Source organism: Perognathus longimembris, unplaced genomic scaffold (assembly GCF_023159225.1).
Source record: "Perognathus longimembris pacificus isolate PPM17 unplaced genomic scaffold, ASM2315922v1 HiC_scaffold_5769, whole genome shotgun sequence".
Taxonomy (NCBI): Eukaryota; Metazoa; Chordata; class Mammalia; order Rodentia; family Heteromyidae; genus Perognathus; species Perognathus longimembris.
Window position 1 is genome coordinate 15,938 of NW_025961232.1, and position 13,640 is coordinate 29,577.

The window sequence follows — 13,640 nt, forward strand, 5'->3', positions numbered from 1 at the left end:
AGGTTTTTGAGCCCCACTGGGGCCTGGTGGGGCCAAAGTCAGACTTCAAGATCCTCTGAGAAAATTTCATCTTTTAAAATACTTTGTAGTCTATCTCCACCTATACAACAGTATAACATCCTTGTGTCTGTTTCTCTAGCTCTTGCTTTTATTTTGTATTGTATTTATTTGTAGTTTTATTAGAGTGGGTGATATCCTGTAAACTCTGGCTATAGAAATTGCCATAATTGGGGCTGAGAATGGGGCTTAGTGGTAGAGTGTTCACCTAGCATGCATGAAACCCTGGGTTCCATTCCTCAGTAGCACACAAAAAGAAAAGGGCAGAAGTGTTGCTGTGGCTCAAGAGGCAGAGTGCTAGCCTCGAGCATAAAGAAGCCAGGGACAGTGCTCAGGCCCTGAGTCCCAAGCCTCAGGACTGGCAAAAACAAACACACACACACACACACAACACCAAAGCCCTGGGAGACAATTCCCGAACCTTCTTGCTCCAGCACATTCTCAGTAGATCTGTGCTGGCAGTACTTGAAACTAGAGACAAGGGGAGTTTGGACTCCAGGGCTAGAAAGGCAACCATGGCCTGGGTTCCCAGCTTCTCCCAGAAGGATTCTGTGAAGGGTTTGGAGATTGGCTTCGGCCCGGACGGGTGGCTTTTCCCACAGGGATTCAGGGCGGGTTCACCCTCTCTAGGGTGGGACAGGGTGGGGAAGGGAGGCCTGTCCCAGTGTGTGAAGATGAAGGGACCCCAGGGCTCAGCCCTTCCTGCTCTTCACCATGGCTCTGGGCTTGCTGGGCGCCCAGTAGAGCCGGAAGAGGGCGAGGCGCCCGGGCGTGCAGCATGGGTGAAGTGCCTGACTTTGAAGTCAGGCCCAACATTACCACGTGGGCCCCACTTTACCATGCGAACCCCACTTTACCACGTGAACCTGAGATAAGTAGGCCCTGTGAGCAAACCCAGCACAAGCCTATTAGGGCCCAGCTGGTTGAGAACTCTAAGGACTGGGAATGCTTAAATCTAACCGCCCCTAGAATACCTCGAGCCCTGAGCCAATCAGATTTGTACCGTAATCTTGCTTTGGCCTTTATAAGTTCTATGTAATCGCAGCTCAGGGCTGCCTCCTAACCTCCGCTGTGTCAGTGGGAAGGACAAGGCCCGGGCCACGGCCCCGCTTGAATGAAGCCTTGCTTGCTATTGCATGTTGGAATGTCTGAGTCGGTCGTCTTCTTGGTGGTGGTCTTGGGACTTGGCACAACAGGGGGCCTGGTGGACCTGTGCCGAGAACTTCGACGCTCCCTTGGTGTTTTACCTGACGGAAGAGCAGCAGACACGCGTGTTCGCGTGTACGCGGCACTGCACCCTGTCCTGCCGTCCTCCCGCGCTCCCATCTGCCCCGGGCCCCTGGGTGCCTGGCCGGGCCCACGCCCTCGGGGCCCCGTATGCCCTGCGGGTTCTCAGGGCTTCCCGTCTTGTGTCCCCAGGCCTAGGGGACGCGTTCCTGCGCCGCACGGAGGAGCACAGCCACACCCTCCTCCAGCTGGAGCCCTGCTTCACAGCCGCGGGCCACACGCGAGTCAGGGTGGTGGGGCCCCCCAGGGCCAGGCAGTGGCTCCTCAACATGGCGTGGTCTGTGGGGCACCAGGACGCCCCCTTGCAAGCCGAAGGTAGGCATCTGTGACGGGGGGAGGCTTGTGCGCAGGCCTGGGGCTCCTGCAAGGCCGCTTCCACTCGTGCACACCCCTTCCCGTGCTGGGGAATCCACGGCACCAGAGCCCAAAGCCCCCACGGCGTGGGATGAAGTCAGCGAGGGTGGGGGGCGGAGTGGGGAGGTGCCGAAGGGCCCCCCAGGGGGGACAGGCTGGGGGAACCCTACCCCACCTCCACGTCCCCACAGGCCTCTTGGCTGGGGTCACAGCTCACGGAGCGTTCCCTCTCCTCTCTCTCCCCATATCTGGAAATGCTGCGCTATGTCGGGAGCCAGCCCCTCACCACGGAGGACTTGGCCTTGGCTTCCATTGTTCGTCCTGACACCCTACTCCTCAGTGATCCCTTCTCTCTGGACGGTGCTCAGTCTTCCTCAAGTCCAGAGGTCCAAGCTCCTGGGGTTCCATGCAGTCAGTTTTCTCATGAAGAATGACTTCCCTGGGAAGCTGAGAACCACATAGAAGAGAGCATGCAGGCTGGAGTTGTGGCCAGCTTGTCTCTCTCAGGGCGTCTAGGCATATGCCTGAGAGATGACTCCTAAATAGGAAGAAGTGTTCCCATCTTAGTATCTAATTATTTAATAATATGCAATAAATAAACTCTGTCATGTGTAATGCCTCTGTGGTGGTCTCTCTTGTTTTGACAACCTTATCTACCATATACGTTTTTCCTGTAATTACACCCAACTTCCCGGAAAACACCACCTCTCAAGAAATCTCAGATTGTAAGTCGGGCACTGGTGGCTCAGGCCTGTAACCCTAGCTACTCAGGAGGATGAGATCTAAGATCACAGTTTGAAACCAGCCCAGGCAGGAAAGTCCTTAAGACTCATCTCCAGTCAACAACCAGAAAGCTAGAAGTGTCCCTGTGGCTCAAAGTGGTAGAGTGCTAGCCTTCAGCGGAAAATGCACAGGGACAGCACCCAGGCCCTGAGCTCAAGCCCCAGCAGACTGGCAAGAAAAGAAATAAAAACAAATCTCAGATTGCCACTACAGTGAAAACCACTTATAAACCACTTAAAGTGGTAAACTAATTAGAAATCATGTAATGTGGAAAACAACTTAAACTAAGAACATGTACTCTAATTAGCTTGCAGGGATTAGCCTAACTTTTACTTGCTCTGTGTGTGCCATTTGGGTTTTTTGTTGGGTTTTCTGTCATGGGGTTTGAACTCAAGGCTTGGGTGCTCACGTCCCTGAGCTTTCTCTCAAAGCTAGCACTCTACTACTTTGAGCCACAGCGGCACTTCTGGTTTTCTAGTAATTAATTGGAGATAAGGCTCTCAAAGATATTCTTGCCCAGACTGACTTTGAGCCACAATCCTCAGAAATCAGCCTCCTGAGTAATACAAAATGGTTTGGTTTTGGTGTTTGTCTTCCTTTATTTTGTTTTACTTTTGCCAGTCCTGGGGCTTGGACTCAGGGCCTGAGCACTGTCCTTGCTTCTTTTGCTCAAGGCTAGCACTCTATCACTTGAGCCACAGAGCCACTTCTGGCTTTTTCTATATCTGTGGTGCTGAGGAATGGAACGCACGGCTTCATGTATGTGAGGCAAACACTCTACCACTAGGAAAGCCCCCACAATATGTTTTTTTGAGAAGCATATTTTCATGAACGGAAGGACACAGGTACACTCATGGGCTCTTCTCTCCTGGGCTATCTTCAAACCAGGAACCTCAGATCTCTGCAGCCTCTAGCTATGATTTCAAGTGTAAGCCACCAGCTCCTACTTTGTGAGTTTTTCTGGCAGCATTTGGTCTTTTTATAGTGTGTGTGTGTGTGTGTGTGTGTGTGTGTGTGTGTGTGTGTGTGTTGCCAGTCCTCGGGCTTGAACTGAGCACTGTCCCTTGCTTCTTTTACTCAAGGCTAGCACTCTACCACTTGAGCCACAGAGCCACTTCTGACTTTTTCTGTTTATGTGGTGCTGAAGAATCAAACCCAGGGCTTCATGCATGCTAGGCAAGCACTCTACTGCTAAGCCGCATTCCCAGCCCAGCACTGGGTCTTGAACTGAGGGCTAGAGAACCCTTAGCTTTTTTACTGTGGCCCGGCACTTTGCTATTTGAGCTGCACCTCCACTTCCGACAGTTTGGTGGTCAATTGGAGATAAAAATCTTATCAATGTTCCTGCTCATGTTGGTTTTCAGCCTCCTGAGCAGCTAACGTTACAGCTGTGAGCCTCTAGTCTTTGTTTCCATTCCTCTTAACTTTATTATCCAGCATGAACTTTCCCTGTCCCCAACGTCCTACTATGTAGACAGCCCAGCCACCAGGTTACTTTAGATCAAGGACATGCTCTGTCTGGTTCCCTGATGTTGTCTAAGCTCTGCTTCTTCACAGGTTCTGTACCCTGAGACCTGGCTGTGCATGTATTCAAATTTGGGGGACAGAGACTGGGGTTTTTTGTACTCTAGCTATTTTACAACTTATTTATTGATATCTTAACTTTCATTGTATGTCAGTGGACACTATTACATCCAAGTTTGTTAGCATATTTTGCCAACTTCCACTTTCATAATGCACTGAATCAGTGAAAATCTTCTGGCTCATGAACCATACTAGGGAGCATTTCCTTTCTAAAGGAGGAGATGCCCAGAAGTGAGAAGACAGAATTTTTATTTCTTTTCCAAACTCTCCCTTAATCATGAAGGTGAGGAGGGAGACTATTTGATTCTATATTAAACTTGTGAAAAATCTGTGTCCATGTTTTGGTTGGTGCTTTATATAAGTCATTGTTTAAAAATAAAGCAATGGAAGTGGAGCTGAAGAGCTCAGGGACAGCACCCAGGCTCAGAGTTCAACCTCCATGACCAACAACAACAACAACAAAAAAGTAAAGCACCAACTTATACTCCTAACAGAATTTGCTGTTAACTGAGGTTTCAAATAATCCTTTCTAAACATTAAAAGAAATTCTCAAACTAGGGGCTGGGAATGTGGCTTCGTGGTAGAGTGCTTGCCTAGCATGCATGAAGCCCTGGGTTCCATTCCTCAGCACTGCACACACAGAAAAAGCCAGAAGTGGCACTGTGGCTCAAGACATAGAGTGCTAGCCTTGAGCAAAAGAAGCAAGGGACAGTGCTCAGGCCCTGAGTTCAAGCCCCAGAACTGGTAAAAAAAAAATCTCAAACTAAATAAATAAAAGAACACTTAGGCAGGAGAGTGCCAAGAAAGAGTGCTCACACCTATAACCCTAGCTATTCAAGATGCTGAGCTATAAGGATCAAAGCAATGCCAGCCTAGGCAGATAAATCAAAGAAAATCTCACCTCCAATTAATGAAGAAAAAGCAAGAAGTGGAGGTGTGGCTCGCATTGGAGAGCGACCATGATGAATGAAAATGCCAAGCCAAAGTGCAAGGGACTGTCCTGAATTCAAAATTTAGTACTGTCTCACACACACCACAAAAGAATCACGTGGCATCTTGTGACAGCACTGTTTCAATAGATCTCAGGCAGGCCTAAGGCTACATTTCAACAGCTTCCCAGGTCTGCCCAGGCTGCTAGTCAGTGATCACATTTGGGGCAGCAGGGCTATACACACCTCAATGATCTTCCAAAGACTACATCTAGAGGGTTGAACCAGGGCCGGGAATCCTCATGAGCTATCCACTAAGGTAGATTTCCATCTTTTAAGAGGAGAACCCTAATACAGGGGTGTTGGGGTTGTAAATTTGCTGGGCTTAGCTCTATCACTCCCCAACATGTGGGGAAGGGTCCTACGCTTACCTATCTATTCTGTGGTGGGTCCATACCTACTCTCTTATGTCCCACTGGCCAGGAGGGTATCGAACGCGGGAGTGAGGTCCGGGTTTAGCCTTGGGTTGCGTGTGGGTGTGAGACCTCCATGCTCACCAGCCCAAGGAAGACATGAGCGTGTGAGATCTCGGAGAAAACCTCTAGGGCTTCTGTTTATTCAAATGAGGAGCCCCCCAGATATACCCCCCAGGGGGGGCACAAGACAGGGATTGCAGATTGGTCACAGAGGGCTGTCCATCAAGTGATGTCAGGGGACCTCCTTTGGGGGGCAGAGGCCCAGCCCCCCAAGGATTGGGTTTCTGGGGTGTCCTCCATTACACACGTGCTGCCCCAGGAGCAGTGCCTTCTCTTCATGACAAAGGCAGGAAGGGAAGGGACAGGCCAAGGTCAGCTGTGGCCCCTTAAAGGCACAGCTGACCCCAACACAGGGGGAAAGCACTGCTGGTCATTCTTCTCCTTCAGTACTGGTCTCTGCTCAGCCTGGAAATTATTTCTATTATTATTATTCTATTACATTATATTTTTCTCTTAAAATCTATTCATCTGGGCACCAGTGGCTCATGCAAGCCACTCAGAAGGCTAAGATGGAGGCATGAAGCGAGTTCAAGAAGCAAAGGATGTAAGCCTCCGAGTTCAATCCTCAGTACTCCATTAAGCTCACATAAAAATGCCTTAGGCTGTGAGTGAACTGGGAGGTGATCAGAGCACTGGTGAGCCTGGGAGAACAGGCAGAGCTAGAGATTGGATTCCTGAGTTAGAGATGGGCAACTCCCTGCTCCAGCCTGGGTGCCTTAGGAAATCGGTGTCAAGGGAGTGGTGTGTTTGCTTGTGACAACAATGAATGAACACTAGGTAACAGCCTTATGCCACCTGCTCTGCCCTGGCTGCCTCATCTCACCAGCGCCTCCTGGCTAAAAGTTCAGAATATTTAATGAGGTGCTGGGCCCCCTCTACTGGTTGAAGATTAAGTTGAGTTACAAAAAGACAAGGTGTGTTATATTTTTTTGTAAGTGGACACTGCTGGGTGTTCATCTTGGGGTCTGAGCACTCACCTGGGCCTTGCCCTCAATTGCAGCTTTTCCCTGGTTAGTCGGGGATAAGAGTCTCATATGTACCCAGCCTGGCTTCAGACCTCCATTCTCAGAGCGCCCTCTTCTGAGCAGCCAGAATTATGTGCATGAGCCCCTGGAGCTCGGCCATGACACCACCATCCCTTACTTTTTTTAGGTTTCTTATAGCTGCACATTCTTCTCCAAATCCCTTCCACATTCTCCCTTCTAAGTGGTATAAAATTATTTGAAATTATTACAAAGAAATTCCTCCAGAAGCAGATGATTCTAATAAATGCAGGAAATCTTACCAGATTAAGAAGACTATTCAGACCTTGAGAAGTACTAAACCCAACCTAGTGGGGCATGCTGAAATCTCAGCACTGAGCAGCTGGGACAGGGGATTTAAATGATTGAGGCAAAAACAAAACACAGCCAGTTGCTTGTGGCTCAAGCCTGGAATCTTTGCTCCTCCGGAGGCTGAGATCTGAGGAAGGATTTGAAGCAGATTAGTTTTCTTCGTATATTGAGCAGTCTGAGTTGGAAGAAAACATGGGCAAAGGGACAGGAGGGCATATCAGGCCTGATGGACATGCTCTAGAGCTGCACTCTTTGCATCCTTACGCAGATCCTTCACCTTGATGGTTTTAATTCATGCATACCGTGTGCCCTAGGAATGCTAACCTTAGTTCTACAATGCAACAAATGGCGTATTAGACCTTCATAGTAACACTGTTCAGCATAGGCCCAAACAGGAAATGACCACCATATACAACAGAAGACTGAGAGGAACATACAAAGGAATTATGTTTAGAGGACAACAGGACTAAATATCAAAGTTAGGTGAAAGAAGTAAGACCCAGGAGTAAATAGTGACTTATTTCAGAGAACTCCCAATAGTGGGCATGTGTGTGGTGGGGAGTTAGGAGTATTGGTAATATTTACTTCTGTAGCTGCTGGCTGAATGGTTGCCTCCTTTCTGTTGTTTCATAAACCCTTTCATAAGTAGGCTGCCTTCTTATTTTTATTTATTTTGTAAAATAGGTCTTTATTCTTAGGGAAACGGAGGTAGCTATTTTCCTTATTCTAAACTAAAATCTTAAGTCAGAGGCAGTGCAGATAGCATAGATAGTTTCCAAACACAAACCCGCTTCTTTGAAAAAACAAAAATAAGTAATTTGAAGTTTGGGGTGAACAATACTACTTCATACATCTACTTCAAATCAACAGGCCCGCAGATACTTTTCAGTGACATGAAAGGAATGAAATATAAATCTTGGATACATAAATGTAGAATAACCTAGCAGAACTGATTTTTTTCATTAAAATACTTATCATGTACAAGCTTTTGTTTCTCAATGCCATACTGTTAATATCATTAAAAACCTAATCTTTGACCCAGAGTTCAACAACACTGATTTGCATTTGTAAAAAGGTTGTTTATCCAACTCAATGCTTCTGGTCCCCATAAATACTTTAGGTCTATTACTGGAAGCAGACTGTGGTGGTAATTAATGTTTTAAGAACTCTAAAAAAGTTACAGACCTCAGAAGTGCACCTACTCATTTGCCCAGGTAAAAATTATGAATAATAGCTCATAATTATTAGGGATGCTAGTGTTTTTATCATGAATGAATGTAACACATCTGCTAAATGTGACTACATTTGGAAAAAAAATAGAGTAATCAAAACTGCTTGAAGGTATGTAAGTAGAAGTATTTATAAGCAATTCCTGTTATAATTCTTGTTATTTTGTTTATTAAAAAGTGAGCATAGGAGCTGGGGATATGGCCTAGTGGTAAGAGTGCTTGACTCCTATACATGAAGCCCTGGGTTCAATTTCCCAGCACCACATATACAGGAAACGGCCAGAAGGGGCGCTGTGGCTCAAGTGGCAGAGTGCTAGCCTTGAGCAAAAAGAAGACAGGGACAGTGCTCAGGCCCTGATTCCAAGACCCAGGACTGGCCAAAAAAAAAAGTGAGCATAGACTAGTAGTGTAGCTTCGTAGCTCAGTATTAAAGCTCTTGCCTCGTATGCGCAGAACCTTAGGTATGTTCGTCATCAGGGAAAAAATATCAATACTACTTTATATTAGACTTTGCACTAGTAAATATTTCTGTCGACACAATGGGTTCAATATATACATTCCTGAACCTCAATACTACAGATTTATCACAAATAAAAATGCTAATTCCTCTTTAAAGAAAATGCAGCTGGAAATGGTGGCACACGGTGGCAATACCAGCAACTTGGGAAGTGGACACACTGAGGACCCCCAGTTCCAGGCCAACCCAAGCAAAGAACCAAAACAAAAGGGCTGGCAGTGTGGCTCACATGGTAGAACACTGGGAGACCTTCCCTTCACTCTACAGGACCACATAAACAATCCCTCCATGATGACAGCCAAGCTTCAGTCTGCTGGGGAGAAAAACCACAAAGCAAATGGGAAAGTACAGGAGAGATCCGCTTAGATTTTCGCTCAAATCTCACCCAGCCTCACACTGCTGTCCTAGCTCTGAGTTGAATACATTATTTTTGCAGGAACCATTCAGTTTAGGTGCTCCATGCAGGACCAATATGTATCCTATGAGTCCCTGGGGTCTGAAACCTAGAACAAAGGAAGTATCCTTTGCCTATGTAAGTGTGGTATTGTCAAGTAGGTCAAAAGGAACACAGAGAGCTGGAATGTGGCTTAGTGGTAGAGTGCTCGCCTTGCATGCATGAAGCCCTGAGTTCAATTCCACATAAACAGAAAAGGCCAGAAGCTCAGGGACAAGCCCCAGGACTGACACATCTGGGAAAGAAAACAGGAGTTGATAAGTTTACAGGGCTTACACCTGTAATCCCAGCTACGCAGGAAGTTGTTATTTGAGGATAATAGTTTGAAGACAGCCCAGACATAAAAGGTCAGTGAGACTTATATTTCTAATTAACTTCCAGAAAACTAAAAGTGGAAGTGTGGCTCAAGTAGTCAAGTGCCAGGGTGAGAAAAAAAAGAGCTAAGAGAGAGTACATAGGTTCTGAATTCAAGTTCCAGTACACACACACACACACACACACACACACTCATTTTTCTGGGGACACCAGAAAAATATTCGATGTAGTTAAGAAGTCTATCCTATGAAAAACAAAATAGACAAGAAGTTGCAAAAATGAGGACATTAAAGAAAAGATAGGTAACAGTTAACAGCCTCTGTAACCCAAGACTCACAATTTAAAGACTTGTAGGAATGTAAAATCCTATGAAAGTCTAGCTCCCCTTACTGCCAAGGAGAGGGAATTGCATGATTCCAACCAACCTCGACTTTCTCTAAAGCCCAAGAGCTCTTGGCACTTTCTCACCCAAGAATTCCAGTTCCCAAAGTGGCAGCCCAAGCGCAGGACTCATCTTGTAGATAGACGGGTCATTGAGGTGTGATTATAATTGGCCTGCTGCCCCGCCTGCCACAAAAACCTCTGTGACATCACAGAAAACCAATACAGCTGACAGCAAAGCAGGACTCATTTTCACCCAGCGTTATAAGGGCCCATCCAGAACGCTGGACAGCTCCCCATGCACAAGTGGGAGAGGCCCACCGGGAGCTCTGCCCTGTCAAGCAACAGCTTCCACGTGAGAGCCTCAGAAGGTCACTTTGACTTCCTGTGCTTGTTAGAAATGCACATTATGAGCCTTTCACAAGGCACAGAATCAGAATCTGGAGAGAGAGCCTATGAAATTTGTGCTTCCACAAGCTCTCGGGTGGGTTCTTACTCATCTTCATGTCTGCAAGCCAATTATGGGGTTTATATAATTTGTTTCCTAACAAAAGAGTGACGACAAAACCTCCAATTTGTAGTTTCAGGGACTGAGAGAGCTAAGGTAGGAGGATTGCTTAAGCCCAAGAGTTGGGGTGGTCTGTCAGCCTGGGCAACAAAAAACGACCCCACTTCAAACAATAACCAAAAAAAAAATCAATCACTTGCATGCCCCTGCATTTGAGCATTTGCCTTTGATCACAAAAATGGTAGGAACTCAAGATTTACTGTAGCCATGCACTCATCTGTTGAACTGAAACCTCTTTGTAAACCTACTCATACTTTTTAATATGTAAAGGGGAGAAAATATCACTATCAGGATTCTACTCACTCCTCACCTCGCGATATGGTTTATGTATTTATTTTATGTGCTCAAAAAAAGTCTTTGTATGCCAGCTGCCCCAAAATTTATTTATTCAAATAGTTCTCATATCCCTGAAGTTACACACACACACACACACACACACACAAACCCCAAATGCAGCATCTTCAGAATACTTGTTTGTCTCCAACTTCAATAGCAGGAGCAAGGCTGTCCACAGAACACGCCTGACAATTAGACGGTCTAAGCAGGATGCTGGGGAGTGTCTGCACCTGACTTAGGGCTCTTCAAGAACTCTTCAGATTGAGGCATCTTCTCAGCTGGAAGAGAAGCAATGGATACCAATCATCCACAAGGAGAAAACGTTCTGTGGCTGGAGAAAGGAATGGATATCTGCAACATAGCTTTAAAGATTGGGCCTGTGCCAGGTCCTAGTGGCTCACACTTGTAACCCTTAGCTGCCCAGGCGGCTGAGAGCTGAGGACCGAGGTTCAAAGCCAGCCTGGGCAGGAAAGTCTGAGAGACTCTCAGCTGAATTAACCCCCAATAAGCCACAAGTGGAGCTGGTGCTTAAGTGGTAGAATGCTAGCCTTGAGGGGAAAAATAAAACGAAGGGAAGCCACGGGACCCTGGTTCAAGTCCCAGCACGGGGTGCTCACACCTCCACCACGGCCTGGCCCTGGGAATCCCCCTGTGGCCCAGCTCAGGCTGAGTGGGCCCAGCTGCGCCCAGAGTGTCCAACCTCCCCTCCTTCCCCACCCTGCTGACGGCCCCAGAGGCGCTGCAGCTTCCTAGTGCTTAGGAAGTGCAAACCGCTGTGCGCAGGCGAAGGGGCGGCCGGAGGGGGTGAGCAGACCCCAGGGCCCCGGGGGCCTCTCCAAGCCCCTCACCTGGCCGGTCCTGGAGCTCTGCGCCCCGGGCTGCGAGGCTCAGGAGAAAGCTCTTCACGCGATGCTGCCCCGCAGGCCGTCCCAAGATGGAGACCTCAGCCACGGTGCCGCGGGCCACCTTGCTCACGTGCACCAAGGCCCGACTCCGCCATGCCAGCTGGGAGACCACGGCTTGGTGGGGACCTGGACGAGTCGGGCCAGGGGTCAGGGGGAAGGGCTGGCCAGGGCCGGGCCGCCCTGGGGGCTGGGGGGGCGGTGGGGGGTGGGGGGCCTCACCCAGCGGCCTCGCCCGCCCTGGCCGCTCCCCGAAGATCTGATCTGCCAGCCAGGCCTCCAGGTAGAACCCCAGAGGGCGGCTCATGTCCTCCACCGGAAACCACCACGGCCGGACGCGAACCTGGGGGCGCAGACGCGGGGCCCCACGCGGCCTCTCCTGGGGGGAGGACGGCTGCTGCCCGCCCTGTCCGGCCGCATCCGGCCCCATGGGTTCGGCCCTAGCGGACCCAAGGCCTAGAGGATCCATGGCCCGGAGGCCCGGCTGCAAAGGCTGGGGCGGCTTCCGCCAGGCCCGGCTCTTGAGGAGGCCCCGGCCCCGCCCCGTGGGCGGCGCCCCTAGGAGCCCCCAGGGCCATGGTCACTTCCGGTGCCCGGTCACTTCCGCTTTTCCCCTGAACTGGATGTGGGCTCTGGGTGGGGGTGAGTGGTTTGGAGGTTTGCGGGGCCCGGGGGCCCCAGAGCCTCGGAGGGGTCATCCCAGCCCCAGAATTCCAGCCTCAGGGCCTCTGCCCCTGCACGTCAGCGTCCACGAGGAAAAGCTGATTCTACTTCAGCCTCTGGGCAAATTATTATTATTACTATTGTTATTATTATTATTATTTGGAATCCTCTTCAGGGCCTAGGATAAGGGTTTCCAGTCACCTTCCAAGCACAGGTAGGTAGATGAGGCCCAGAGCAGGCCCCACGAGCCTACAAATTTCCTCCCCTCTCCTCTCCTGGTTCTGCCTCTCCGGATGTTTACCATTTTGAAATTAGTCAAGTTTTTTTTCATCAGGGCTGGGAATATGGCCTAGTGGCAAGCGTCTTTGCCTCTTATACATGAAGCCCTTGGTTCGACTCCCCAGCACCACATATATAGCAAACCGTCAGAAGTGGCGCTGTGGCTCAAGTGGCAGAGTGCTAGCCTTGAGCAAAATAAAGCCAGGGACAGTGCTCAGGCCCTGAGTCCAAGGCCCAGGACTGGCAAAAAAAAAATAGAGTCAAGTTTTTTTCATCAAGTTTTTTTCCCCAATGAGATGTCACAAGTGGCCATCATAGACCATATCAAAAGTTCGACCCATGTTGTTTCCACCATCCTAAGACATTTAACATCAGTATATGTTGCTCCCCGATATTCTTAATTTCGCGTCTCAAATTTCAAAGTTGGGTGCTGGTGGCTCACGCACCTGTCATCCTCGCTTCTCAGGGGGCTGAGGTCTGAAGATCAAGGTTCAAAGCCAACCCAAGCAGGAAAGTCCCTGTGAGATTCCTATCTCCAATTAGCCACCAAAAAGCCAGAAGTGGAGCTGTGGTAGAGCACTAGCTTTGAGCACAAGAGTTTACAGACAACACTCAGCTCCAGAAACAAACCAAAACAGTTTTATTCTCAACTCATTAAAGATGTCACACATTTGAAACAATCATGAAACAGTTTAAGATGTGGACATCCCCTCCCCTTTTTGCCTCACTTCCTTCTTTTAATAGCTGGGTGATGGATGCAAGCTTCCCATCCCAGCATTGACGCTTCAGGGGAGAATTGTATGTGAAGCCAGCCTGGGTTACATGCCAAGAACCAGTCTCCAAAAGCAAGAAAATAAAAATAAAAAGTAGATATCACTAAAGCATTTTCCCCTTGCTTTCCCCACAGGGAATCTTTATCCTGACGCGAGTGTGTCATCTTACGTTTGTTCTTACACATTTTCTTCTGTATTTCTAGAAATATTGTTTGGTATTTCTTTTAGAACAAATGGCATTGTGCTGTACAAACCATTTTGATTTTAGAATTGAATATAATGTGTGTGTGTTCTCAGAATCGTTTTAATCAAAAAAGTGTCATTTAACGTATTAATACACTGAACTCCTCATCCACTTT

The 13,640-nt window shown here is 48.3% G+C and overlaps 2 protein-coding genes across 2 annotated transcripts; one reads left to right on the plus strand and one right to left on the minus strand.

Annotated features, from left to right (window-relative positions):
* Positions 1–1,193: 1,193 nt before the first annotated feature.
* LOC125345503 (putative KHDC1-like protein) lies at positions 1,194–4,052 on the plus strand. The gene is made up of 3 exons (XM_048337634.1): positions 1,194–1,338; positions 1,477–1,659; positions 4,039–4,052. The coding sequence occupies exons 1-3, from the start codon at positions 1,194–1,196 to the stop codon at positions 4,050–4,052; spliced, it is 342 nt and encodes a 113-aa protein (XP_048193591.1).
* Positions 4,053–10,865: 6,813 nt separating this feature from the next.
* Positions 10,866–11,996, minus strand: LOC125345504 (oocyte-expressed protein homolog). The gene is made up of 3 exons (XM_048337635.1): positions 11,789–11,996; positions 11,513–11,695; positions 10,866–10,942 (listed from the first exon to the last, which is right to left on the minus strand). The coding sequence occupies exons 1-3, from the start codon at positions 11,994–11,996 to the stop codon at positions 10,866–10,868; spliced, it is 468 nt and encodes a 155-aa protein (XP_048193592.1).
* Positions 11,997–13,640: the final 1,644 nt, after the last annotated feature.